We start from the raw sequence: 26915 nt of genomic DNA, 5'->3' as shown, positions 1-26915 counted from the left end.
CTGTCTGGATGTGATGTAAGGCTGGAAAGGGGATTCGAACTGAAGAGATAGATGATAACATTTTAATCCGTTGTGAACAAATATGTATTCAGACTGCCCTCAAATATCTTTTTTTGACTTTTCACTTCTCTTCATCGTGCCCTCTAACTACCACTGCCATCATTCATGAGCTTCAGAAGCGGGAGAGACACGGGGGAAACAGCTCTCGGGAAGTTGGACAAATTGTTGTAACCTGAACGCCTAAGCACGGCCATAACCACTCTGGAGAGAGTAGTTCTCGTAGGTTGTTTCTTTGCCTATTCTATGATCCTCGCAACGTGGAGAGCACGGTGGTTGTATACCAGAGCTTTTTTCCGTGGATGGACTTAAATTGGAGCGGATTCTCGAAGTCGACAACAATCAGACAGGAAGCTTTTATGAGGCTCTTTCCGCGGCTGGAGGAAAGTAGTGAGGGGAAAAATGCAAATTTCTGCTGGCATGCGTGTTTGTATTTGTCTACAGCCATGCCATTGCGATCATTTGAGTTGGGATCTCGTCAGTTTAAATCTACCAATCTTGTCTCACTACAAGATTCACTATGGCGGAATTCGAGGGTTGAAGTACTGATGTCTCAACGACAAGAGGAGCACACTTTTTATAACAAAGTCGGATTTGCATTGTTCACTTTCCTCTGTGTTCTTGACTATTGTAAAAACGAAGAAACAAGACTATTTTTCCCTAGTCTGCCTCCAAGTTAAGGTTTTTGCCGCGTTTTGCTTCGATTGATTTCTTAATTATAACTTTTTAAAACAATCTGGAAATGTTCCCCACCTGTTGCCTGGAGTTGCCTGCAGCAACACTACACTTGATGTTGCATTGCAAAGTGCATTTTTGTCAATTTTGTTTTGTCCAAGCTTAATGATAAGATCATTTCCAAGAAACATTCAAGACAAAGCACTATTCCAAAGGATTATCATTATCTGTGCGCTCTCGTTATCGCATTCGACTTCAATTTCTACCCTCTCATTTGAATTTGAGGAATTCACAGTGGGATTCATTTCATAAACCTAAAGTTTTTACAAGTGTTATCCAGACGACGACCAAAATGAATCTTGCGCCAGAAAAGATGACCATGAATGACAAACAGCTTTTCCCAACTGCTACAAGGCACTAATCCTCAGAACACTCGTATAAACGATTTTTCAATTGCTCTTTGCCATCACATTTCATATTTAAGGTCATCAAGGTGAGATAAAAGTTCCCCTTTAGCACATGTTAAAATGCCAGTGTCCCATTGAACTGCGTTTGCCGAAGGACATGGTCAAAAAGTTTACTGCCCCTGGAAACAAACACTGTCAACAATCTCTATAAAGATAATTTCCCGATTCTATCAAGTTTTGGAATTTCAAAAAGAGATCTCAAGGGAACAGAAGAAAAGGAATGATAATACGAAGTAAAAGAAAATGTGCTGGGGACAGATAATTATTCTTTTCATACTTGTGTTGTTTCGATTGATATTTTGTCAAACAACACGCAGAGTAGTAGAATGGGCCTTGAACCTAAAATGAGTCTCGAATCACAGACGAGTTATTTGCGGCATTGTTAAGCAAATTCCATTGAGACATGAATGACTTTCGACATAATACTTTCCACATTTCTAGACGTTCAAAAGTTGAAATACACATACACAAGATACCGTGAGAAGCTTAGTCTGGAATAGTAATATTTACTATGGTTACCGAGATCTTCCATGATATATTTGATTTCGATTTACAATTCATTGTATTGTACATCATTAATGCTTCCTGGCATTCAATCTTCCTATGGTTAGACAGCTTTACTATTAGGGTATTGGCTTTAGTTCAGAAACGTCCTATGTTGGGCGTGGTTTGTTCCTAGAAACTTACTACTCATGCAAAGTTTTTATGAGCAATCAAATTATCTGGTGCTCCCAATGCGAGTAACCTCAATGCAGTTGATCTTTCATATCCTGCACAACACGATAGGGACACGTAAAATTTTGATAAGTGGTGTCTATTGACACCTCATAAAGAAACACATCAAATATTTAATATTGGTCATGTTCTGAAGTAATGATTAGGAATAGCGCATTATACGTGCTCTCCTTAGACAACCAGTGAAGCTCTGCCCACGATACAATCAAATTAGTGAGTTCTATCCAATGCAAGCAGTACTGCTTCAACACTCTTTCCACACCATGTCGTATTAGGTTCTCTTCATATCCCATGGGCTTGACCTTTGTCGATTGTAAAGCTTTGATATTGTGGTTATGTCCCTACTTAAAAATCTCCTAATTAAGGCCTTTAATTGAACCAAGATCTCTAGACAAGTTACCAATAATAAGTGGTGCCATCTGTGTTCAGCGATTTCATCTAGAATTACAAGTCAAATTCCCAAATTCCGGCGCTTACCTCATTCCATCATCAACCCGCCAATGGTGGAGGAGGATCCCGGTCCTAGCCAGTGCACTTCTACAGTACTACACAATGACGCCAAAAAGTTGGGAGCAACGGCGCCACCCTCAGAACTTGGTAGTACAGTAGTTACGCGGTCGCCCCGTGGGCTGAAGATACGCCAGAATGATTTGCTTCAGACGGGTTCAGACAACCACTGACAGCCAACCAACCAACCAACCAACCAACCAACCAACCAACCAGCTAACCAACTAACGGGGCCAGAGAATCTGTCAAAGGGCTTCCCCGCGAAATCACGTGAACTACTGGATATATTACTCTCGACTATGCAAAGTTTAGTAGGGCATTGGTTAATTACCCCAGTCTGTTCAATGGAGTAGGTGAGTGAAAACGAGAACCTCTAGTTCGAGTCTGAGTTCAAGCTCAGTCAGTGGTGGTTTGCTCAATGGTTCTGGATAATTGCTCTCAATCTCTAATAATCTATGCTGAGGTATTAGCGGTTGCCATTAGGCTTAATTGGTCAAGGAAAACTAACCTTGTTCAACTGGTTCTCATGAGATTCTTCGAATTTAGGTTATAAATGTTTTGCTTCAACTCTTTTAGTATTCTCGTTGGCGGGTATAAATGGAATTTTGATGGCTTCATGATCGGCTGAATGTTGCAAAAGAAATCCATTCAAGTCCAATTATGGTTGAATTTATTTCAAGTGTTCACCTTCCATAAAATAAGTTGTGGGGAATGAAGGCCTGTGCTTCAAATCGTTAGTGCCAGATCTCGTATCACACAATAAGTTCAATCTCAAAAACATAGCTAGTAGGAGAGTGACAGAACACGTCTTTTCGCCCTTTCGGAACGACATCCTTGAAAGAAAAGTCAAAATGTAGCCATCATGATTTCAAAAGTGAAACGACCTCATGCTCCGTTGATCTCGGTTGAAAAGAGCTAGCCAGAATTTGAGATCGTTATTTCGGATCATTCCTGGCGGAAACATGAACGGTTGGTGGGGTTCCATTCATGAAATACTTAGTTAGTCGTTGGTTTTAGCCCTTCAGTGAGTGCATTTTTCATATGAAAGTCCTTGTTGATTTTGGTAACAATCGGCCGGCCGTCGTTGTGGAAACAATTTCACTTCACATTCATAATCTTTTGTGACCCTATCGACCTTAGATGAACAAATACTTGAAGGAAGGAAGACGTAATCAAGATAGATGAGAAGAAAATGACTGCATGAGAATGCAAGTAAATCATCAATAACAATTCCAATTGCTCTTGCTCTTGCCCAAGTCATACTGTTTGCCTCCGGATTTCACTTTTCGCACCCAATTGCCGTTTGCTTACCGTCGCTTAATGAACTAGAATGAACGAGGAACGCCCAGGTTATGAGTTGGTGTAAATCGCCGTTCGGAAGCACTCTCAATAGGATTGTTCAAGCACTAACAGGTCGGGAAATCGGCCATTCGTTATCTTTCCAATTTCCACCCACAACCGGCAGCTCTGAAGACATGGAACGTCAACTATCGCATTCTGTACGGTTCCAAGTTGCTTGCTTTCCCTGGCAGCTGTTTCCAGGGTAAAAAGGAACACACTGAAGCCATGAGAGAAGTAAGAAGAGGGAGAGCGAGAAAGAGAGCGGAGTTGCTGTGTTTCCTCTCTCGTTTTGGCCCGGCTTCTAATCCCCGGTCTCGTTCCTACTGGTTGGCACTTTTTTGGTTCTGGCCACTTCCGGCTTTTCAGTCTTTAGAAAGGAGACAGGATTTGAATTCAGACACAGAACCCTCATTTTGCATTATCTTGGAGGCGCTTATCGATTAGGGTTAGGATGCCCCACGAGAAAGAGATTGGGGGTGAATGAGCTTGAAAAGCGTTTAATGAAGGATAGCTAATGGCAATGATTTGGATTTGATTGGCTACACCATTGAATGATAAGAGAAGGCTTGCCAAGTGCAAATTTGATAAGAGATGTATAATACAAGTATTAAGAGCGGCTGTTTACTGTGTATACAATGGGTAGTGAAGAGGAGTTAATGTGTTCAAGGTAAACGGCTGACTTGCAGCGATTTTGGTTCAATCATATGACTTGGAATTTTTAGGTTAAAGCTTCAAGAATGCATTCGTTCAAACTATCAGCGTAAAAGATGAATTGATCAATCAGGTGTTTAACTTTTTTTTACAGTCAGAGCTGTAAATCTCACGATTTCCCCTTTTTGTTTGACTGAAGCTCCGGAAGCGACGACGTTTGGCAATTTGAGGATGTTACATTCCTACATGTTCGCATCTAGGTTGAGATTCTTATCCAGCTTCTCCGATCTGAAGTTGAGAAATACAAATGGTTCTACAATTTTGACAAAGACAAGTAAACTCTGTCCTACATTTTTCGGTTCCAGGGTACCTTGACGCAAGAGAAAACTCGACACAGTCTTCTGCCACACAGACACATGACAACTAAAACTTCGATTTAGGACCTCCACTAGACTACTGGGATCTTAATCATTATTATTAGCGTTGCAAGAGGTATTGACTGGCGTTCCTGCTAAGCTTTGAGGTGGAGCAATAAAGATAACAGAATGCAGAGGACCTAATATGGATCCTTGAGGAACACTCGACTTGACATTAAGTGTATGTGTGTCATTCGGCCTTAGCTTTTACTTCCCCGACCGAATAAAACTTCTTAACCACCTGAAAGCCTTGCCTTGGACGCCTTCGTTGTGGAGCCTGCCAACTGTAAGACCATTATAGACCTTGGGAATGGCCTTGCCAAATCAAGATAAACTAAATCAGCTGACTAGCCCAAGGCCTACTCTACATGCTCATTTGAGAAGCGCGAAATCAATACGCAGTAAGAAAGGTTGAATAAGATTATATTTCTAGACAAAAAACAATTTCAATTATTAAAAGACTTATTGTTAGCAACACTCCAATTGTTAGTAAGAGAGATCAATTGAGTCTCAGACTGCAGGTGCAAAACTGATAAAAAGGTTGATAAACGCGAGAAAAAGGCCAAACTCAAAAGGAAACAGAAGAAGAAATAACAAAAATTTCAAAAGTAAAAATTCTGAAGTATAAGAAGCAGTTGTTACCTTCTTTGACTTATGAAACCATCGATATTGTCAGGCACACAAGAGCATAATTCCTTGAATTAATATTTTCATGAATATCAGAACAATTTGAAATTAGGATGAAATAAAACAATTAGTCCCTGATCATACAATTATATTGGGTGGGTTTCTTTGAAAATATCTAAGACCCTGAACTGGTTTATACAGTATCTTAAGAAAATGATAAGAAGAATTTTGAAACAAAAATTACATTGAAAATGGCTCATTTGAAAAGTCGTCCTCTTCACTGTCTTGTTCCAAGAATACCAAGTTTTTATGATGTCTCAATATATCTTCTGGGGGCGACCATATAATATATCCGACAACGACGGAAATCTTACCATAAATGAAAAAAATTGAGGTCCTTTCTTTGACCGTGATGAAAGACCCTAACGCAACAAAACTGCCAAAAACACCAAACCTCCATGTGGAGCAAGTACAGTATACGTTAAGTGTGTCTTAAAAAAAGGGTAGAGAAACTCTGAATTATATTAGAAAACAACTGATTCTTGCATATTTTCTTTCCATTTGAAATCATTACTTGACCAACGATCATGAATAATGCTTTAACGTGGTTTTTACCGAAGTCAAACATCACACACATTTCCTGTAACAGCTACAGAACCGAAGATCCCTCATTTAGGCCTATGTCAGTCTCAACCTGAGCCTACGATGTGGATGTGGATTGCAGATAGACATGCAGCTGTTCACATGTGCAGCAAATATATTCTTTCAAAACATTTAGAGCGTCTTTTACAGAGTGCTTTTGGCATCTCATGAGCCGATAGTCTGCTCTCTGTAATACTGTCCTCAGAACTTCCTATTCAGTTGTTGGACCTCCTTGACATGCGCCATGAATCCTGACGAAAGTGAGGATGAGTCCGTGTTTCAAAGAACCATTCTGGAACCTGGTCAAGTGAAGGGAGGATCTTCCGGGAGTCCCAAATTGTTGTATATCTTGTCATTCCTGAGCGCCATTGGCGGATTCATATTCGGTTATGACACCGGCGTGGTGTCCGGAGCCATGATGCTCGTACGAAAAGTGAGATATGCGCATTAATATCATAAATGAATAAATATATATATGTAGTGCAGGACGTTATTGCCGACTTCAATCCGTCTTTCTAGGACTTTCAATTGTCCAACTTCTGGCATGAACTCATCGTGTCGGGAACAATTGGTTCAGCCTTGATTTTTTCTCTGTTGGGAGCCCGGATCGCGGATCAATATGGCCGCAAAGCCACAATCTTTGCGGCAAGTGTGGCGTTCACGATTGGGACGTTCTTTATGGGCTTGGCCAGCGGTCCAGGTATGTTTTTTGTTAGATAACTCACTTTTACAAGTGTTATAAAGGAATAAGTACGTGTCTTTTATTCATTCACATAGGGTTAGAGGGATTTGGAATACGATCATTGGCTGTACTGTAAGGCATTTATATGAAACATATTTTATCACAAGAATTACTTCTTTTCGGCAACGTTCCATATCATTTAACGGGGAAAAAAATAAAATAGGAAAGGACATTGTGACGAAGTTTGTATTTTCTGGGAGACCTTTTTTGGTTTGTCGCTTACAATTCATGCTATTTTGCTTCCTAAACGAGGAGATGGCCACGTTAATGGAATTGACAAAGCCTATTACAACCATGGACCTCTTTAAATAAGAGCAATGTGCAGGTTTGTACAAGGCATCAGAAAAAGGCAAAATCATTTTTCAATCTATATTTTGATAATCTATTTTCAAAAATTGCTAAAGAGTCTTGTATATAGCATGAATATCATTCTTACTCAGATTAAATGAAAAGGGATCTTTGTTACAGTGGTTATTTGAACCCCAATGTGTCACTAGACAATGCATAACTATTTTTATGATCATTTGACTTTTTCCTCCAAAATACACCGGAATATTACCTTACACCCGGGATTAAATTGAAACAACTTATAGAGAGAAACATGATGTACCGAAAAGACACATATACAGTGCATTCGACCATTCGTCATAAACATTGGGCAATGCCCTTTCTTATTAGGTCTTCTTTTGATTGGATGTTGTTTAAGAATATGCCTGTGCCAGATGTGAAATTGAAATGAATGATTACTTAAGACTGAAAGACTAAAGAACAAGCAAGGAATGAAACATCGGTAATACAATGCATATTTCCTGCAGTCACTTTGCTCTTGGGCCGATTGGTGGTTGGTATTGGCATTGGCTTTGCGAGCATGGGCGTGCCGTTGTACATTTCCGAGGCGAGTCCACCCAAACAACGAGGCCGCTTGGTTCTACTCAACCAATTGTTCATCACGGGTGGTCAATTCGTGGCGAGTGTGGTTTGCGGAGTCTTCTCGGATTCCAAAGAGGGATGGCGTTATATGTTTGGCCTCGGTGCCATTCCCGCTGTGATCCAATTCTTCGGGTTCCTTCCCATGCCAGAATCGCCTCGATATCTGGTGGAGAAAGGTACTGAAATGAACCAATGAGAGCAGAAAGCGGCTCATGCTATACGTGCATGGTTTTTTCAGGCCGTCTTGAAGAAGCTTTGGTGGTTTTGACTCGGATCAGGAACTCCTTCGATAATGTTCAGGTAGAGCTTGAAGAGATGAAAATTGCCGCCTCGCAAGACGAAAATCAGCGTCAAATCTCCATATCCGATGTCATGGCCGTGGGCAGCATACGGAAGGCTCTGATTGTGGGATGCTTGCTCCAGATTTTTCAGCAGCTCTGTGGCATTAACACCGTTATGTACTACAGTGCCACCATTATTCAAATGGCAGGTGTGGAAAATGAAAGCACAGCCATCTGGCTGGCTTCGGTGACAGCTCTGATTAATATGGTTTGTTGCTTTGCCGGTTTATATTTCGTCGACAGTCGCGGTAATTGAGGAGAGATAAGTTCCAATGAAACGAGAAAGATCAATATTATGTTTTTCCCTTCCCTAGGACGCCGACCTTTGCTTCTATTTTCATTGGGAGGTGTGGCCTTGAGTCTGTTTTTGTTGAGTGGCACGTTTTTCCTGATGAATAATCACACACCTATGGCGCAGAATTATTCTCCAACTTCGACGTTACCTTGTGAACAAGCCCGTTCTTGTGGAGAGTGTTTGAACCTTGCTTGTGGCTTCTGTTTAGATGTTCAGAGTAACCAAGGAATTTGCATTGCCTCCAACAGGTACTATTCATAATTTGATGCACCATCGAATTTGAGACCAAAGGCTGATTTTTATTGTGTTTATTATCAAAAACAAACGTGCTATCTTTGCAGCTCATCTTGTCTATCCGACACATCCTCCTGGATTATGGAGGCCTGTCCAAGTGGTTATGCCGGCTTGGCAGTATTCATCATGTGCCTTTACTTGTTGTTCTTTGCACCGGGTTTGGGGCCTTTGCCTTGGACCATAAACACAGAGATCTATCCCACATGGGCCCGGTCGACGTGTAGTGGGATTGCTACGTCGGTCAACTGGGGCAGCAATCTTTTCGTTTCCATGACTTTTCTATCCATGATTAGTCTCATAGGCACGTACTTTTGACTCATTTTAAACCCAGACATAATGTATTAATTGATTTAGATCTATTTTTTGCTGCAGGTCAATCTTATACATTTCTCTTTTATGGAGTCGTGTCCTTAGTTGGATTACTCACATTTTACATAACCCTACCGGAGACAAAAGACCGATCGTTAGAAGAGACTTCCAGTTTGTTTGATTCTCCAGAGAGTAAAGGACTTCGTTATTCCAAATTAGATGGAAACCCATTCAATGCTAATGGTTCGCCATGAAGGAAAATAGCGTAATCACGATCAAATGTTGCAACAACAACATCCACGTACAACATACAATGTGAAGGAGAAAAGATCTGACTATAACATAAAATGCCGCTTTTTAAACATTGGCTAGCATATTGGCATTTTGGCTTTTTCTATTGCAATGTCTCCTTGCGTAGTTCTTTCTCAAACTTCTTATGAGAGCTTTTCGGTAGATTTACCTGTATTTAAAGATTCTGTGATAAGGTAAAAAATCACCTCTTCCACCCGCTCGGAGCCTCCTCTTCAATGTATTAAATTATGATCTGATCCTGTAATAAAAATGAAACAAAAAGTAACTAGCCAAGTGTTTGCCAACTTATATCTCTCTACGTTCTCGCCCAGCCTCTCCACAATCGATCCCAAGCACTGCAGAGTACATGGAACTCTCACTCTTCAGTTTGCCTTTGGTAGCGTAGATGGCAAGTTGTGATTGGTTGGAGCTCACAGGTTGTCCACTCCTCATTGGTCCAGGTGGGGATTGCCGGAATGGATGTCAACACAAGATGGTACTCAGCACATTTCCTTCAGCCCTTGCAAACCACTAGGGTTCAATCTTTGTCTGCCAGTGGGAGCACACATCTCCATTGGGTCCACAATCATAGTTTCTATTCCATAGACAAGTCCCTTTATTTCCACTGAGTGGGAAAAGACCCTACCAAATGAAGGTCTTTGTTACCCTTTTGGCCTTGTGCCTTTCGCTCAACCCAGTTTTGGGTGGTGGGGACGATGGTCCCGGAGACCCAGAGTTCTCGGCCAATGATGGGGACCTGGAAAGTCCGGTGAACCCTTTGGAAGTTCCTCAAGGAAACTACCATGTCATTGAGGATGAGGGCGTCTATGTGCTCAACCGTGATACCTTTGCCCATTTTGTCATGCCCAAGCCTTTGGTTTTGGTCGAGTTCTACGCCCCCTGGTGCGGTCATTGCAAGAAACTTGAGCCAGGTTGGTACTTTTTTTTCCATTTTTGGCAAGGAATTGCATCCAACCTTGTATTTGTAAGCGTAACAAACATTTTTCTCTGTGTTTTAGAATACTCGAAAGCCGCCAAGAAATTGAAGGATGATGGTATTCCTTTGGCCAAAGTGGACGCTTCCAAGGAAAGCGAATTGGCCAAAGAGTATATGGTTCAAGGTTTCCCCACTCTCACCCTCTTCAGGAATGGGGTCAAGATTGAAGATTACGATGGTGGCAGAACCGCCAAGGATATCATCGAATACATGCAAAGACAAAATGATCCGGACTGGAAGCCCCCACCAAGTGCCGTGGTCACTCTCACCGCCGACAATTTCACGAAATTCATTAAGGAGCAAAAGTTGTCATTGGTTGAGTTCTACGCACCTTGGTGCAAGCATTGCAAGCAGATTGAGCCTGGTAGGTCGATCGAACTGTACATTCTACATGTTCTAGCATAATATTAACGCTTGTGGGTTTTGGTTGATCTATTTTTACAGAATATGAAGGGGCTGCTGCTGATTTGAAGGAATGGGGTATTCCCTTGGCTAAAGTGGATGGAACCCGGGAGAAAGAGTTGGCCGATCAATACGGCGTGGGAGGATGGCCGACTCTGAAAATGTTCCGAAAAGGACGAGTCTATGAATATAACGGGCCCCGCGAGAAAGAGAACATCATCAACTTCATGAAGGAGCAATCCAAGCCTCCATCTGAAGAGAAGAACAACCTGTTAGGGATCACCAACAACATGGACAGACTCGAAATTAGTGTGGTCGGATTTTTCAAGGGCAAGAGTGATCTGTTCGACGAGTACATTGTGGCGGCCAATGAAATGCGTGGAACCTTCAAGTTCATGCACACTTTTGACGAATCCATTGCCACCAGCTTCAAGTTGCCCCAGGAGACCATTGCCGTTTTCCAACCCGAGATCTTCCATTCTGAGTTCGAGAACAGTACTTTCTCGTTGAGCAAGAAATCTGCGACCTATAAGGAGATCATCCAATTTGTCAGGAGGAACAGCGTTCCCTTGGTGGGACAAAGGACCAAGAAGAACGCCTTCAAGTACACCGAGCGACCATTGGTTGTCATCTACTACGATGTGAACTACGACCATCAGTACGTGAAGGACACACAATTCATCCGAAAGAAAGTCTTGGAGGTTGCCAAGAACTTCTTGGGATCTAACCTGAAGTTTGCCATCAGCAACGAAGAAGAATACGAAGAGGAAATCAAGGCATTGGGATTCGAGGATTCTGGAGAAGACGTCAATGTGGGCTGCTTTACTGAGAAGCAGAAGTTCAGAATGAAGGCCACCAGTGAGTTCGAAACCGAGGATTTGAGCCAGTTCATTGACGATCTCCGCACAGGAAAGGTGAAGCCTTACATGAAATCCCTGCCCGTGCCCAAGGCACAAGAAGGTATCGTCAAGAAGATTGTGGCCAACAACTACGATGACGAGATCCATAAGGTCAAGAAGGACGCCGTGATCTTCTTCCATGCTCCATGGTGCGGCCATTGCAAGGAATTTGATCCTGTTTTCAAGAAGGTGGCCAAGAAGATGTCCAAGAACAACGAGAACCTTGTGTTCGGCAAGATGGACGGGACCACCAATGACATCCCGTACATGTTCCCTCCCCTAAAGGGATATCCCACCGTGTTCTTCCTCTCCGCCTATGAGAAATTCGACCCTATTCAGTACCAGGGCGATCGCAGCTATAAATCGGTCAAGGACTGGATTAACCGGCATTCGAGTATTTTCCTCACTGAAGAGGAGCGAACAGGTCAAGCCGCCTCTGAAGAGGAGGAGATTGAGTCCTTCACAAGTGAGAACTTCGAGGACGATGTCCACAAACCGAGAGAGGAGGAGGATCAAGCTGAAGAAGAGGAACAAAAGGAAAAGGACGAGCTCTAGAGTGTCCCTCGCGCTCGCAGCAGAAAGCTCGGTTTGGTATGAATGCGAATGGTGTATGTTAAATGTGACCAATGGAGATATTAAGTTTGAAAAAAAAAATACCATCTTCCAAAGTATCAATCTGGTGTATTTGTTTCACTCTCTATGAGCCCGGGGTAGGGGATGCATTGAATCATTAATCCTTCCATCTGATAATTTTGTTAATTCCTCCCATCCTCGTTCCAGCTATCACAGTCGGGAGGGTTAGAAGATGCAAAGCTGTTATAGAAATATTAGCGACGGGTATTTCGAGAGATGATGGGCGTGGACATCTTTTGCGGGCGTCGAACCGGGGACGATCGAGTGTCCTCCACCACGGAGGCAGAGAGCTTCTTGACGCTTGAAGCCGTGGGCTTCATAAAGCTCAATGAGGCACTAGCATGGGTAGCTTTTCGGGATTTGAGTGGACTAGAGGTCGAAGTTGACGATGATGAAAGCCCTCCTCCACGTGAGGAAGATGAACTGGATGGATTCGCAAGTCGAATGGAGGCAGTACTTGTCTTGGAAGGCGCGGCATTCGTGTGGGAGGTCGGACCATTACTTGTCGCACTGCGAGTTAAATCGTTATTGGATAGGCTAGAAAATCGGATCACAAATACCTCAGTAGTTGACAACTCTGACCCCAAGGGCTTCCAATGTGCCTTACCTATTAGAGGTGGAAGAACTTGAGCGACTGAGATTCTCTTTCGAGCTGTTCAGCCCTTTACGGTTGATGTTATTACTGGACGTGGCTGGACTTCGAAGACTTCCAGAAGATCCTAAAGCTCTTGAGGGCACAGACCGACTAGTCGAACGATTGGTTTCACCTATTGGGTAGGAATGAATGGTTGGAAAATTTGTTCCATTTTCATTTTGTCAAGCCTCAAGTTCAAGGAGTACTTACCGATGTTCAGTGTGGATCTCCGAACAGTTTTCGGGGAGCTCTTGCTATTGGATTCGGTTCTATTCAAGGACCTCGAACTGGAGTTGATACTGGACCGAGATCCTCCATTTCGATTGAGACTGGACATGGGTTTCCGCTCGGTGAACAAATTACGGCTATCCCTGGGTGCAATGACCCGCGATTCCTCTTCCCGACTGCTCTTCCGCAAGTTCTTAGTCAAATCCTTGATTCTACTCAGAGTTCCACGCTTTTGATGCTCAGAATCTGCAGTCACACTCGCCAAAGACCTTCTCGACCCGTTAATGCTGTTGCGGCTCCCCGTCAGATTGGACTTGTTGTTCAAGCGGTCATAGACGTTGCCGCTCGTGGCACGCCGAGCGTCTGTTTTAACCGTGCTGGTGCCGGATAATCGATCCACCAGGGAGTTCTTCTGCGCCAGTGGTTTCTTAAGATCTCGAAGACCTCGGTTGGTAGGTTGTGAGTGGTCTTTTCTGTACTTGGGGCGGAGATTGTCGTCACCGAACTCTTCGACGGGGCTCATGATTGGCACGGAGGTGACGTATTTGCCGTTGATCATTTCCGAATCGTACTCGCCTGAGTTAGAGCTCTTTCTCATGTGGAGCGTGTTCGACTGTCTTGGTCGGATGACCTTCGCATTTGAGACGCTTCCGTTGGACGTGGAAGTGGGCAGGTTTAGCGTACGTCGTCGAACGGGCTCCGTGTGAGGTGCAGAAGGTAGATCATCGGAAAGCTTGCGGTAAGTTTCATCCTGCGAATGCTTTCTACTCTCAGCTTCTTGGATGTCGTAGTTTTGGTCTCCTTTCTTAAAACGGTTGGCCAACCTCGCTCTCCAATCGGCCTTAACCGATTTCTTCTCGAGATTGAGGTCATTGAGGCTCATGGTGTCCTCGTCCATTTTCCTCCTGACTGATCCCTTGCTGATACTTTTCCTTGCCGTGGAAAAGCGATCGAAGAGACCCAGCTCCTCCTCTTGTTCGGCTTTTGACACATCCACGTTTGAAGCGCGGTTCTTCTTCAACATGAGCTCACGGTCGCCTAAGGGCTTATTTCCGTCTCCACCCAGGGTCCGGAATTTGTGGTTCTTACGGCGGTTGCCGAAGTCACTACCGGCCTCCGAGATATTGTCATCTTCGTCCTTGTTTGGTAATCTCATGCTCTTGGGACGCAGTCCACGTCTTTGCATTGGCGGCGTTTCGATGTTCTCGTTGTCGATGTCAAACGTGTCCTTGATCTCGTCGTCCTTTATGGATTGAATGGTGTCACTCAGATCGTTGGAGCCCAAGTTCTTCACTAAAGTCTCTCTCAATGCCTCTCTCAATGAATTGGGTGTAGTTGTCCTAGAAAGGCAGACATATCTCATCATAATCCATTGATCTCATTATGTGTCAAGCTAAGATCAGTTTTTACTTGCAAAAAATATATTTAGCCATTAATTCTATCATTTCCAGATGAGAAGTTCTTAAGATTTCATAAATCTATCCATCCTAATTTTTCACAAATAAACATTGGCTAGAACCTAATGTCAAGAGTGTTACTACAACTCGGTCACAGAGCTTCTCTCTCTCTCTTGGTTTGATACAAAATATTTGCTATTTTTTAAAGGCACTATAGACGAATCGATATTAAAAGACCTCACCTGTTGAATGGATATTTTTTGCCCAGAGGTTTCTTGTCTTTCTTAGATTCTTCGTCAATTGTGTTCAGGAAATCAGTCGGCACCTCGGAGGACTTCTTGGCCATACTGTTCAAGAACGATTTGGCCACATCCGAGGGCTCCTCTTCTGGAACAACACTAGGCTTTCGAACATACAAGGAAACCTTTTCTTCCGAGGGTTTCCTGCCCAGGTCTCTAATGAGCTGTTTCTTTCGGTCAATTTCATCGGAAGGAGGCGTTTTTCTCCGAACAGGAGGGTTACTTGACGCTGTCTCGATGGTTTCCATGGCCTTAATCACATCGGTTTTATCCACTATGGCATCTAAAACACGAATTTTGTGTACGGTGCATTTTGGCTAATCTGGGTCAACGATTTGTACTTTGATCCATAATCTTGTCAAAGAACCTACCCGGTTTTACGCCGTTGGCTTGCCGCTCCCTTTTCTTGTCCAGATACTTCTCAGCCTTTGTGGCATCCTCCTCCGCATCCTTGAGCCAAGAGCTGATCCTGTTCTTGAATTTGCCTCCCGTTGGTGGCGTTTGCTCTTCCAGACCTTCTTCCTTCGAAGTATCTAATGCTTGGGTTTCCGGCACGGGGGCTCTGGAAAATCAAAACCATTGAAAATCAATTACAAGATCATACTGATGGTTTTCCTGCTTCAACACTCACGGTTTTCGATCTCGATCTTCGCTAAACATTTCTGTCCGTTTTCGACCCCGCGATCGTCTAAGAAGTCCTCTGTCCAACGAACCGTATTGTGACTCAACAGCTGGAAGTGTTAGAATGAGCGAAACGAGACTTCTCGGCAGAATGCAGGCATCATAAAAATTCATTGCTAGTTTACCGAGATTTCCAGCGGAAGTATTTCGTTCTCGACTTCCATCATGTCCTCCTTTGCTCAAGAAATTGAATAGCTTGTCGTCCTCCTCTGAGGGAATTCTCGATCGTCTTCTTCTGAATCCCGGTGAATTGGGCACTTCCGCATTCAATGAGTCAGGCAGGGAAGGGCCAGAGAGAGAACCTCCTCGGAATTTGCGACTTAGTCGTGGCGAATTCAACCCAACATTGGCTGGAGGTGTCGAAGGCGAATCTTCTCCACCCATTGAGCCACCGTTGTCCACGGAGCGACGGAATTTGCGCATGACCATGGGGGAATATTGTTGCTGAAAGAGAACATCCCCAATGACGATTGCGTTTTATTCAGCAATTGAGAGGCTGAACACGTGTGATCTCGCAAACATTCGAACGGTCAAAAGAATTGAAAATAATTAAGTCTCACTTTGAATCCTCCATCCGGAAGCCGTCTTTGGATGAATCCTGACTGGATATCTGACATGAGATTCTTCATGACTTCTTGATCTTCTTCCTCGAGGTCCTCATCGTTGATCTTATTGTCACCTGAAATAAGCATTTGGGCTTAGGATATCATCAAATTCTACGATTGGAGGGCTGCGAGTGAATGTCGAATACACTGCGGCCACTTATCGTGGAAAGATCCTTGAGGCCAGTTAACCACGGCAATTTCAAGTCCTTAGTTTCATTCCTGTACCGTCCCTGGATGGATGGCGGCTGGTTTGGGTGTTGAAGATTAATGAATGTGGCTGATAATAATGAGACTATCATTCTTTGTCAATCATCTCGCCGACCCATGCCAATAATCTTTAAAGCCCCCCAAATCCTATTCTCCCCGAATCTTCTGAGTCATAATTTAGCCACGACTCCTTGTCAAACTTGAGCCCCTTGTCCAACTCGCCCGCTTACCCGTTCCACACACCAACCAATACAATGTGTAATTGTGTCTTCTGTGTGTGTATTACTTGGTTGGACTACCTTTGAAACGACTGCGGCTCCCCGTTCAAGCGTTCGTTCATCTTTGGAAGCGCGCAAGTTGCACTCGGGTTCTAATCATGACAATTTGGGGAATGCTGCTCATTTTTTGCTCCGTTTCAGCATTTTACGCGTATCTTGACCTCAACCAGGACCGGGCGACATGTGGGGATAAGAAGGGCCCTCTTCGTCGTCCCGACTCTCGACGGACGGACGGAAGAGCCCCTGAAGCTGGCTGCTCAACTAAGTGACTTCTTCCGTGATCTCAAGATAAGCCTCTGTCTGAGGAGCCAAGATATAGTGTTACGCGGAGGGAAAATCGATCCCGATCAAATAGCAAAGCTTTAATTGGCTTTAGGTTACGCGAAATCGTCAAAAAGAACTAATGGAAAATCCATTAATAACCTGCATCATTGAATATGCGAGATCATCAGAAAAAAGTGGCAGGCTTTTTTTCTCATTTCTACCCGAGGTAAACGTGCACACAAGTGCTGCGCTATCACCCTGGGCTATTTGGCCCGGTTGATTGGTGTTAAGAGCTCCGACTTTAGAGTTGAAGTGACGACGGCGACCTTGCAACCTGACTTCTAACTCTCTTGTATGGGGCAACAACTACCGCCGACATAACAACAACCACAACAACGACAACAACGACAACACCATCAACGATATAGGCAGGCATGACAGCCAGCTGTTAACTAAATCCATCGAGGTTTTTTCCTCTTCTTCATCTTAACGAGAAGGGCAACCCGAAATTCATCTCAGGGCACAGCAAAAGAATCTCCTCCATCAAGGACGACCCCCAAAGTCACTATATAAAGAAGTCACGCCAACCTCGCTAGGAAGACTGAACCGTTCCAAGTGACACAAGTGGGACTGAGTGTTGACATTTGCTGGCGATCAAAATCAACGTATGCGTGATTTTGAGCGGCAAAAAGAGGTGTTCACGAAGTGGTATATGAATATATTACCCGTGTCCAACTAGCCTCAACGAACATATGTGTATGTGGCTCAAGCTAGGCTTGCACTTATGGACATAGCAATTCCAACTACTGAAGTCCTCAACATTCCATAGTTAAACTAGTCTCGTTTGCTGACAAAGGGGGTTGGAAACTACGTAAAAGTTCGGAGGGAAAAATGAATACCAGCATCAGCATTCGACAGTACTCCGTTTCAATGCACAAAAATGGCATTCAGTTTTCTTCTTGCGTCGAAAAGCCTCGTTTAACGTAACCATTGCTGAATCTACGATGGACACGTTAGCAGAACTTCTGTTCATGGTGTCTTTCAGTTGTTGCCTTTTTACAACAATATGCTCTGCCAGAAAAGATGATGAGAAGGATACTTATATGAATTGAAGACACAATTTGAACACAGCTGTGCAACAAGTGCCAACAACCCACAATAGGAGGATGCATAGTATTTTTTGGGCATGGCATCATCGACAACGGCGACCATCAACCTGAGTTTTCAAGCTGGATTTCGTGGGTGGGGTGAGCTCGCACAAAATGTGTCAAAATACAAAAAAAAAACCGTGGAATTGAGGAAAAGCTGTTGTTCCAATGAACATATCTCTTCTTCAAAGCCTCTTAAGGAATCTCTACACACTGTGCATACTATACAACACAAATGAGTGGCGAGGTTTTGATCACTTTTTATTGGAGGATGAGTCATCTTGCCAAGAAGTCTTTCTATTCGCCTCAAATGGTCGTCCATTCTCCTTTGGTTGGTTGGTTAGTTGGTTGGTTGGTTGAAGGCTACAGTTAGTTGTTACCTTCTACGTAGGTTCAGTGCGTACTGCACTAAGGACGTTCCTGTGATACTCGAACATATTTGATAGCATCCTAGCAATAGCATCAGTGCTCGCATATCTCGGCATATGATGACACGGCCACGATCTTCGCAGAGGCATTTGAAAAATGTGTTTACCATTTCAATCGCTGTCCTCTTCAAGAGCCTCATCCCACCTCTAGCCCTGCAGTAGGGCAGTAAGTAGTAGTAGTAGTAGTAGTAGTAGTTGTAGTACAGTGTTAGTACAGTGGTAGCAAGTAAGTGGGCCCCAAATCGGACCGTTGCATATTGTTGCCCCCAACTTCCTACGAGCTCCTCGACAACTACCAGTCTAATCGAAGGGCCGATCTGCGGTGAAGAACTACTACCACTTCGCTACAGGAGGCCACCGAGGAATACGACGAGGAGGATGAGGGCCAGCAGAACTTGAAATGAATTCGATGCACTGACACATCGATTCGGATGCCGCTCAGTTTTTGCCATTCAAACCTGAACAGATGTAGTGGGATGCGATAGCGATAACCAAAAGAGTCGAGTGGACAACAAGGCTCGGACAATTTAGTCCCGAGTTTCCATTAAAGCTCACATCTTGGAATTCTTCTACATACATACAACACTTGTGGCCTACCTGACATGTTGTTCATGGTGGCGGGGCTTGAACCCACTCGTCGAAGTTCCTCCGATTCACGTTGAGCCTTTCGCAGCTTGGCTTGGGCTTCTTGGTCTCGACGACTCTGATTATCCGCAATGGCCTACAAGGAAAATGGTCTTGATATCATCAGGATTTGTGTGACATTTTGATGCCAAAGGGAGTCTGGATTAGTACGTGAGATGCAAGCCAAGCGTTGCGTCGCTTTTTGGACCAGCCGCTAAAAGGGCCTCCTGAATTGGGTTTCTCAAAACCCAACATGCCCTTACTCCCAAAGGGAATTTGAAGGTGTTCAAAAAGGCCCGTAAACAAACCAAATTGGCGATAAAGATGCCAAGGTCAGATCTAGTCCTATTTTTAAGTCGAACGCGGCCCTGGCCACGAAGATTGATATGAAGTTGGTCAGTCTGAATGGGATCATCATACTTGTCAAGTTCGAAGTTGTGGAAGTTATGACTCATTTCAGTACTCGTTATTGCAAAAGGCACTTACTTCATTCATCCCCAGACATTGGAAAGGGTATTACACACATGTATACGTAATGAACGTACGTACGTACGTACGTACTGGTTGTCGTGGTCATTTCGTACCATGGGCACGCATAAACCTTTTGTGATGTTATCAAACAACATGGGCGCAATTATGTTCGCCTCGGCTTGAAATGAAAATAAAATGGGCCTGAAATGCCTTCTTCCGTTTATGGAAATCTCGTTCTTGTTCCCGATCCCAGGGATCAAGCGATGCGTAGCTCTTTAGCTCGAGATCCTAATCTCATAAATCAGGCTCAAATGCATTCCGAGAACGACGATTACGAACAACAACAAGCAAATGACCAACAACACTGAGACCTTGTACGTACGTACATACATATCAAGCACTCCAACTGAGGACGATTAATGGCACCCCAGAAATGCTGGAAGTGATAGGCGAAGGAAAGGTGAGCCTACCTTCTTGAATTTGTTGCAAAAACTTCCGAGAAGTTTGAAACATTCCTCCAGTTTGAAGGTAGCTGGGTCCTCACAGAAAAACTCCGCCAATTCTCCCTGAGACTCCGCCAAGTCCTCCAATCCTTGCTTGAGAATCGACAATTCTCGCGTGGCGAACTGAAATCCAAGGACATGTGTCACTCCATGTTACTACGTAGGGTCACTCCATGTGCGTAGTGTTCTTAGGGCCTCCTTCCTTTGGGGGAGAATGTTTGTTCGTCAAATCATGAGTGAGCTCACCGGTAGGAACTCGTCCATTTGCTTTTTCACATCTGGTTTCGTATTGGGGTTCTCCATTTGCTTCTCTATCGTGGTGATCTGTTTGTCCAGTTTGGTGATATCAGCTTTCAATGTTTCCAAAGGAGTCCTGCAAGCAAGGTGGTGGAAGAACAAAGGAATCAGTCGAAATGAATTGATGCCTATGAATAGATCAAGATAAGCAAAATCCAAGTTTGATGGAACATCAGTAATTGCCAACGACGAAACAAAGACCGATCGAGAGTTGATGATCTATTTTCAATTCATACTTTCACAAGACGGAGGACTGGAAAATTGGTGGTCGCGAGAAACGCGATCACGGACATGCTCTCTCAATCTCAATATGGCTTGCTGAAACACCCACATGCCCACATGGTGGTAAGTATGCATGGTGAGCTCTCATACTCACTTGGCAGCCTCTTCTAGGATGGCCATGTCGTCAGGGAGAGTCAAAAGTTCGGGGTTCGATTCGCCTGCCTGTTCAGCCACATAATGGAGCAGATTCAGTCCAGGTTTGTTGGATCGTATATCCGAGAGTTTGTGAAGGGAAGATATCTTCATTCCGGCCGCGTTTCCAGCGTATCCACCCTTGGAGGAAAAAAAAAGTGAACGGTGTGAATGATTGGCCCTTTGATTCCCAGATATGAAATAGTCGTGTCGCTGATGATAATCTTACCGAGTTCAGGAAATTTCCCGCCATTAGCACCATGAAGAATAAATCTTGAAGTTTGCGATTAGTCGTCAATTCTGGAAAGAGAGCACACTCAAAGTCAGACTCAACAACACGCACGTTTGCACATGAATGATGATGCGACATGGAATGAGTGAAGGCGATATTTTTTCATTTTTTTTTTTTGGGGGGGGGGGGGGGGGGGGGGGGGGGTTAGCTTAACCAAAACCACGTCATTTTGGCCTCTAGCGAAAATGTTCTGATCATATCAACATCTCCCCGAGCATGAATACTTATCAAGAGGTGTCAAAATTCAAAGCCCACAAGAGTGGAGGCAAGACAAGATAATACGAAAAGTGAGAGTTTTACAGTTAGAGAGGCACGCCAAAAGTAGGGAATGTACATAAGAACAGTACAACCATGTACAATACGGTATTCCTGATTAAAAACAAAATTAAAAGCTTGCGTGACCAATGGCCTCCAATCAAAAGGTGAAGAAGGGAGCTGACCTTGACCGGCGGAGAGCATAGCGTCAATCGAGGGTTCGAGGAAGCTCATGTTCGCTTCGAACTCGGCTTTGAGGAGCATGATTTCAATTCTCAGGCGATAGCTACGAAGAAAGAAGAAAAAGAACATCCACATTGTAAATCAATCCCAAAGTAATTATGAGCTATATACAAAGGCGAGCAGAGCCTCTTTTCATTACTTGGGCACGTCCACGAGTTGGAGAATGAACTTCTCGGCGATGCCGAGTTTGCTTTTGTCTCCGTCAAATGACTTCAACATCTCAATCTCATCCATTTCGGGGAGGATTTTGACGAGACCTTTGAGCTTCTCAGCGCCGAAATCCTCGGAATCTCCGTCCAAGACCATTTGGATGATATCGTCATTGGAACTATCGTGAACAACAGGATGAGAAGAGGATTAATTTTCAGCACAAATGAGTCATTATTTTGATCTACTTTTTTTTTTGGATGCCATTATTTGTCTCCAACGTCACTCACGTTCTGAATTGTTTGAGGAAGATGTTAATGTTCAAGCTACGTTTTCCGTCCAAAAGATTGACTTCATCCTTTTTGCCTTTAGTCTTGTCATCTCCGGTTGTCGAAGCAGCAGAAGCCTCTTTCGACGATGATTGAGTTGTTGCAGTTTGTTGACAAAACAAATGCTCCATATCGGTAAAGTTGATCTGCGTCTTGACGCTGGGCTTCTCATTGGTCTTGGCCACCAATGACCAAATGTTCTTCTTGCCCAAGATTTTGTTCATCGGCAACTTGTTCCAATTGAAGGTCTTCATTTTCTGTTTCGGTTTTGGTGTCTCCTGTTGAGGCAAGGTCACTTGCTGAGCAGGGGGTGGAGGTGGGGCAAATCCTCCCTTAGCCATGCCTCCTGGCGGGGGAGGAGGGGGAGGTCCTCCCATCCCTGGCGGAGGAGGAGGTGGCGGTGGGCCCGACCCTGGTGGGGGTGGAGGAGGGGGAGGACCCGCACCTCCTGGAGGTGGAGGAGGCGGAGGAGGGCCCGCTCCACCCGGGGGAGGAGGGGGTGGGGGTGGAGGCATAGCCCCCGGAGGAGGAGGAGGCGGAGGAGGGGGAGCCATCCCTCCTGGTGGGGGAGGGGGAGGAGGAGGAGGGGGTGCCGCTGCTGAAGCTGCCCCTCCATTCTCCATGGAATGTTTTCTAATGCCGTTTTCAACGCCCTTAAGGCGGTGCTGACTTGGAGCTCGCAAGAGCTTGTGGGAATCGTCCTTGTTTTCCAGTAACGTGGCTCGATGGACCAACCTCTCTGCTGTGTCCCAGATCAGATCGCTAATAGGCTCTTTTGGGTCGATTCTTAGTAAATGTTGAAGGATGTTCAGGAATGGGATCTCTTGGGGCGTGTCCATGATTTGCTTGTAGATGGCGTAGAAAACGTCCAGATGACTCGAGATATCCACATCATGGGGGCCATCCGACTAATTTATGCAACAGAGAGCCAACAACGGTTAGGGTGTGGTTTTAAGGGGGTAAAGAAAACACTGTTTTGTGATGAGTCTTGGGGTCGGAACTTACATGTGCTTCATCGCTTTCCTTCTGTTCGTTAAACACGTCGAGCTGAACTCTGAGATCTGGATCTATTTTCTTCTTGGAGCCAATCTCCTTCAAAGCGTCCATCAACTTGAGACCTATGAATTCATTCCTAACACTGTTGCGATCCTAAAAAGAATCGAATCGAAACAAACGTCAATCTCCAGCCCTCGAGTTATTTCCCCCATGGGGACAGAAATGGCATTATCACCTTAAGTTGAGGTGTGGATATGATGAGACAGTTGACGAATGCCAAAATCACCGTTCGATATTCGTCATTGTTCGATTCCTTCAAGTCATCCACCACGACCTTGAAGCGATATCGCTCAGACATAAAGGTCTTGTAATGCTCAAGTGACTCCAAAGCCCGATTGTAGCCTTCAGCACTGTAGACGCACAGGGCGGAGAGCAATTCAAACACCTGACGTTTGACCTGGGTGTTATTGGTGTCCAAGGCTGAAAGAAAGAGACCCAAGACGTATGATGGCAATCATCCTAGCCCAACATATATGCCATGGCAAAGACCATTTTCCTTGTATCGTGTGTACTTATGAACTGCATGCATTCAGAGTCAGTGATCAAGAACGGATGTTGTCCATTAAGGATGAGCCATGTTGACTAAGGGACATATACTCGGAGCACTTAAGAGCTCATATTTTATAGCGTCAGAACCGGCTTGAATTGCTTGAAGACTTTGGGTTTGTGGGATGGTGCGATTATAATGATTGCAAATATACAGTTTTTTACACTCTTATTTGCTCGAATGGGCCAGTGAATGACGCCTCATTGAGACGAATTGAGCCATTTTAATTTGTGCATGTGATTAGAATGCATGGGAACCGATCTGCCAGATTTTGGTTTTGGGTGGTCTCCGCTTGCAAATCGTGTTTCCAACTACGAATCAGGTACTCTCATTTTTCTGGCATTGCCTTATGTACAGATGGTTTGAAGAGGCCTCTCCATCATTCTCATCTTCAGACGATACCTGACATAAAAGCTTAATTGGGGTCCCTGTCAACCGTGTGTGCATCTGTGTGTGTGTGTGTGTATATATGTTTGAATCTATGTGTATTGTGGCTGAGGATGGAGCTTTGTTTCGAGGATTAGGGGTTCAGTGCCGGATTTCCGGAGAATGAGGTGTTGAAATGAGTTTTACAACCACCGACAAATTGACTTAATTCACTCAATGAGAAGCGAGCCTGGTACATGAATGTTTGAGCGGTTGGCATGAAATGCGAACCTATTTTAAGTGGAATGCCGCCTACCTGCTCCCAACTTGGTCACGTAGTCCTTATTTTCGACAATGTAGTCTAATCCGATCCTGGAATCCATGATCCCTTGTTATGTTTAGCACGGGGAATTAGAGATGAGAGGGTCGTCCGTCGTCTCACGTTATCACTATCACTTGGACGAAATAATATTCTTCATACGATTCTTACAACGATCATTAAGCACCATTAAGATTGATTCTTTGACGAATAGCTGAATATGAATTGCGCTAGCAGGTATGTAGACAGAAGCATGCAATAGGCGTAGTTAAATCACTAACATGGGCAGGTAGATAGCACCGTGGGTCAATGTTGCTGTTGTTGTTGTTGTTTTTATTTTGTTGTTTTGCTGGGCTGGACGGGTTCACTGCACAACAGTATTTTTCAATATATTCCACGATCACTAGTCGGACTGATCATGTCAATGAGCACTCAAAATGGACTTTAGCTACTTCATTGCTCGTCCAGTTGTTCTTGCCCGTTCCAGCAACCATGTGCAACTAATCAAACGACCAGACTTCTGATGCTGTTGCCTCCAACTCGGACTCCTTCCGTCATCGGCGGCGTCGCCGGTTGGGGAGCTAGTGTTGTCGTCATCATCCTCATCCTCATCGTCGTCCTCGTCGTCCTCATGGTGATCCTCAGGTCAGTCCCAGGCTCCCAAAGCCCTATTCGTTCGGGGCTCCTGCTTGGGCCCAAGAACCTGTTCATACATCCAACATGCCTCTCCGTTCTTCACGTATCCTCCCCATCCATCCACCTTCAAACGAAGGAACGAACGAAAGAACGCACTCAAAAGAGCCTACGGAGCCTACGGAGCCTACGTAGCCTACCATAGACACTCATATGTCCGTATGTGGTGGGAGCGTTGGGGGATACTTCAAAACCCAAAAATCCACTCACTCCCCATCATGCTTGCTCGTCTTTGGGACCGAGTTATGGGCAGCAGTCAAACTCCCTTCATCACATCAACGAACGAACGAACGACCGACCGATCGAACGAACGACCGAACAAACGAATGAACCTGGGTGCCACTCCTGCATACATGTAAAGTACTGAGTCAAATGGCGGTCGTTGGCTGTGGCGGCGGACTCCCTTCTTCAGTTGGATGGAAGAGGCCAGAGAGATACTCGAAACGAACTTCCTCTTTGTCCCAACCAGACGCTGTCGCAAATCTTGGGGCAAGCTCATCGGATTCAAATGAGATAAATCCCCGAAGCTCCCTGGCTTGGCCAAGAGAGTTCACGGGGTTGGGGTTCAAACGTACGCACTCAGGCACTCACTGAAGGCTGAGACACAAGTTTGCGACCACGCATGCACGTATAATGAGCGGGCGTGCTGCAAGGATGCTAATTCCAGCCCTGTCGTAAGTCAGAGATGCATGAAAACTTCAATTAGAATCATTTCTGAGCATTCGCCAATGCTTTGCAACCGAGCGATTCTGGCACTGTGTTTCCGATTTGCCCGTCCCAAGTCGATTGTTCGAACAGGTGTGTGCCAATCCCAAGTTGAGCGGTGTAGACCCTAGTGATCCTCCTACAGCAATTTACAACCAACGTACAAAGCCGTGCTCTACACATGTATAGTGGGCAATATACCGCACTTGCACTTACTCGCCGCTTCGCAAATCCACACGATGGATGGAGAGAACTCACCCACATGTGGATTTATTTCAGAGTGCGCCTCATTTTCCCCTCTTTGTTGACATTGCAAAGTCCGGAAGGCTGCCGACAACGAGATTTACCGTACATACATAAAGTACCAGATCTCACGCGACACGTGTCGAGGTTTTGACCTGAATGAAAAGAAACGGTTCATTGCAATGCAACTTCATGGCCAAGAAAGATTGAGAAAAATTCCCGCCAGATCAGCATGTCTGGGGAATTTTAAAAGCTTTCAAAGAGAGTCCTGCCATGAATAGGACGAGCGAGGGGAACGAGGCATTTCCGGGGCTCCTACATCGTTTTATTGGAAAAACTGGGAATATTCATGGTAAAGAATGGGAGATTGATCATCATCACCTGCTTCATTGAATAGCATCATGTAGCACTACTACATAGAAGCAGGCAGCAGGCACAGTTGCACGTGTCGACTAGCCCATTGTCCCGACGATTCCCCAGGCATAAAGAATATACACACATATAGATATTTATTTCTGTTGAATGGCCTTGAGCCTTTGCAATGCATGCAGACGACGATCAAGGCAAGGACTGGGGCCAGATATCACATTCACTATGTGTGCGAGGACTTTTTTTTTATTGGAAATGACACGCTTTGGTCATAAATATCATTTAGATCTTCGGCTAGGCCTGGTGTCGTTCAAATCAAAAGTTCTTTTTAAATAGTATTTCATTTGAAGCCGACGTCATTGAAGCCGTGCCAAACTGTTAACTTGTGGTATTCCCTCGTTGAATAATGTTTGACGTTGCGTTTTGAAACTTCGAGAGAAATCAATTAAAGCCCATATAAAAGTGGAATGTTTTCAATAGCAAAGGCATTGAGTAAAACCGAGACTTAGAAAAGTGTAATATATTTCCTTTCCAGATACACTGGTAGTCTACGACAAAGTTCCATCTTGATAATTAATATTAAGAACGAAATATTGAATATCAGCCGTGGAATGAAAAAGTA

At 44.4% G+C, this 26915-nt stretch overlaps 3 protein-coding genes across 3 annotated transcripts; 2 read left to right on the top strand and 1 right to left on the bottom strand.

Annotated features, from left to right (window-relative positions):
• The first annotated feature begins 6200 nt into the window (after positions 1-6200).
• LOC131878466 (proton myo-inositol cotransporter-like) lies at positions 6201-9606 on the top strand. The gene is made up of 7 exons (XM_059224446.1): positions 6201-6551; positions 6638-6818; positions 7676-7966; positions 8029-8379; positions 8446-8674; positions 8768-9021; positions 9093-9606. The coding sequence occupies exons 1-7, from the start codon at positions 6363-6365 to the stop codon at positions 9281-9283; spliced, it is 1686 nt and encodes a 561-aa protein (XP_059080429.1). The 5' UTR covers positions 6201-6362; the 3' UTR covers positions 9284-9606.
• Positions 9607-9699: 93 nt separating this feature from the next.
• Positions 9700-12207, top strand: LOC131878465 (probable protein disulfide-isomerase A4). The gene is made up of 3 exons (XM_059224445.1): positions 9700-10252; positions 10340-10681; positions 10762-12207. The coding sequence occupies exons 1-3, from the start codon at positions 9970-9972 to the stop codon at positions 12171-12173; spliced, it is 2037 nt and encodes a 678-aa protein (XP_059080428.1). The 5' UTR covers positions 9700-9969; the 3' UTR covers positions 12174-12207.
• Positions 12208-12279: 72 nt separating this feature from the next.
• LOC131878464 (formin-J-like) lies at positions 12280-24912 on the bottom strand. Its single transcript, XM_059224444.1, has 19 exons — positions 24281-24912; positions 23227-23471; positions 23001-23144; positions 21957-22903; positions 21659-21847; positions 21462-21562; positions 20959-21029; positions 20692-20870; positions 20265-20391; positions 19986-20141; positions 19018-19141; positions 16051-16169; positions 15616-15934; positions 15441-15540; positions 15181-15371; positions 14753-15092; positions 13096-14453; positions 12859-13018; positions 12280-12788 (listed from the first exon to the last, which is right to left on the bottom strand). The coding sequence occupies exons 1-19, from the start codon at positions 24345-24347 to the stop codon at positions 12446-12448; spliced, it is 5280 nt and encodes a 1759-aa protein (XP_059080427.1). The 5' UTR covers positions 24348-24912; the 3' UTR covers positions 12280-12445.
• Positions 24913-26915: the final 2003 nt, after the last annotated feature.

Source organism: Tigriopus californicus, chromosome 3, assembly GCF_007210705.1.
Source record: "Tigriopus californicus strain San Diego chromosome 3, Tcal_SD_v2.1, whole genome shotgun sequence".
Lineage (NCBI taxonomy): Eukaryota > Metazoa > Arthropoda > Copepoda > Harpacticoida > Harpacticidae > Tigriopus > Tigriopus californicus.
Note: the sequence above shows the minus strand (reverse complement) of the source record. Positions and strands in the feature narration are given on the sequence as shown.

Bases quoted from the DNA above. Each gene is read 5' to 3' on its own strand.
- LOC131878466 (XM_059224446.1), top strand. From the start codon at position 6,363: ATGAATCCTGACGAAAGTGAGGATGAGTCCGTGTTTCAAAGAACCATT. The intron at 6,552-6,637 runs GTGAGATATGCG...CCGTCTTTCTAG, and splicing joins CCATGATGCTCGTACGAAAA to GACTTTCAATTGTCCAACTT. The intron at 8,675-8,767 runs GTACTATTCATA...CTATCTTTGCAG, and splicing joins ATTTGCATTGCCTCCAACAG to CTCATCTTGTCTATCCGACA.
- LOC131878465 (XM_059224445.1), top strand. From the start codon at position 9,970: ATGAAGGTCTTTGTTACCCTTTTGGCCTTGTGCCTTTCGCTCAACCCA. The intron at 10,253-10,339 runs GTTGGTACTTTT...TCTGTGTTTTAG, and splicing joins TTGCAAGAAACTTGAGCCAG to AATACTCGAAAGCCGCCAAG. The intron at 10,682-10,761 runs GTAGGTCGATCG...CTATTTTTACAG, and splicing joins TTGCAAGCAGATTGAGCCTG to AATATGAAGGGGCTGCTGCT.
- LOC131878464 (XM_059224444.1), bottom strand. From the start codon at position 24,347: ATGGATTCCAGGATCGGATTAGACTACATTGTCGAAAATAAGGACTAC. The intron at 15,093-15,180 runs GTAGGTTCTTTG...TTCGTGTTTTAG, and splicing joins AGCCAACGGCGTAAAACCGG to ATGCCATAGTGGATAAAACC. The intron at 12,789-12,858 runs GTAAGGCACATT...CCGATTTTCTAG, and splicing joins AGTTCTTCCACCTCTAATAG to CCTATCCAATAACGATTTAA.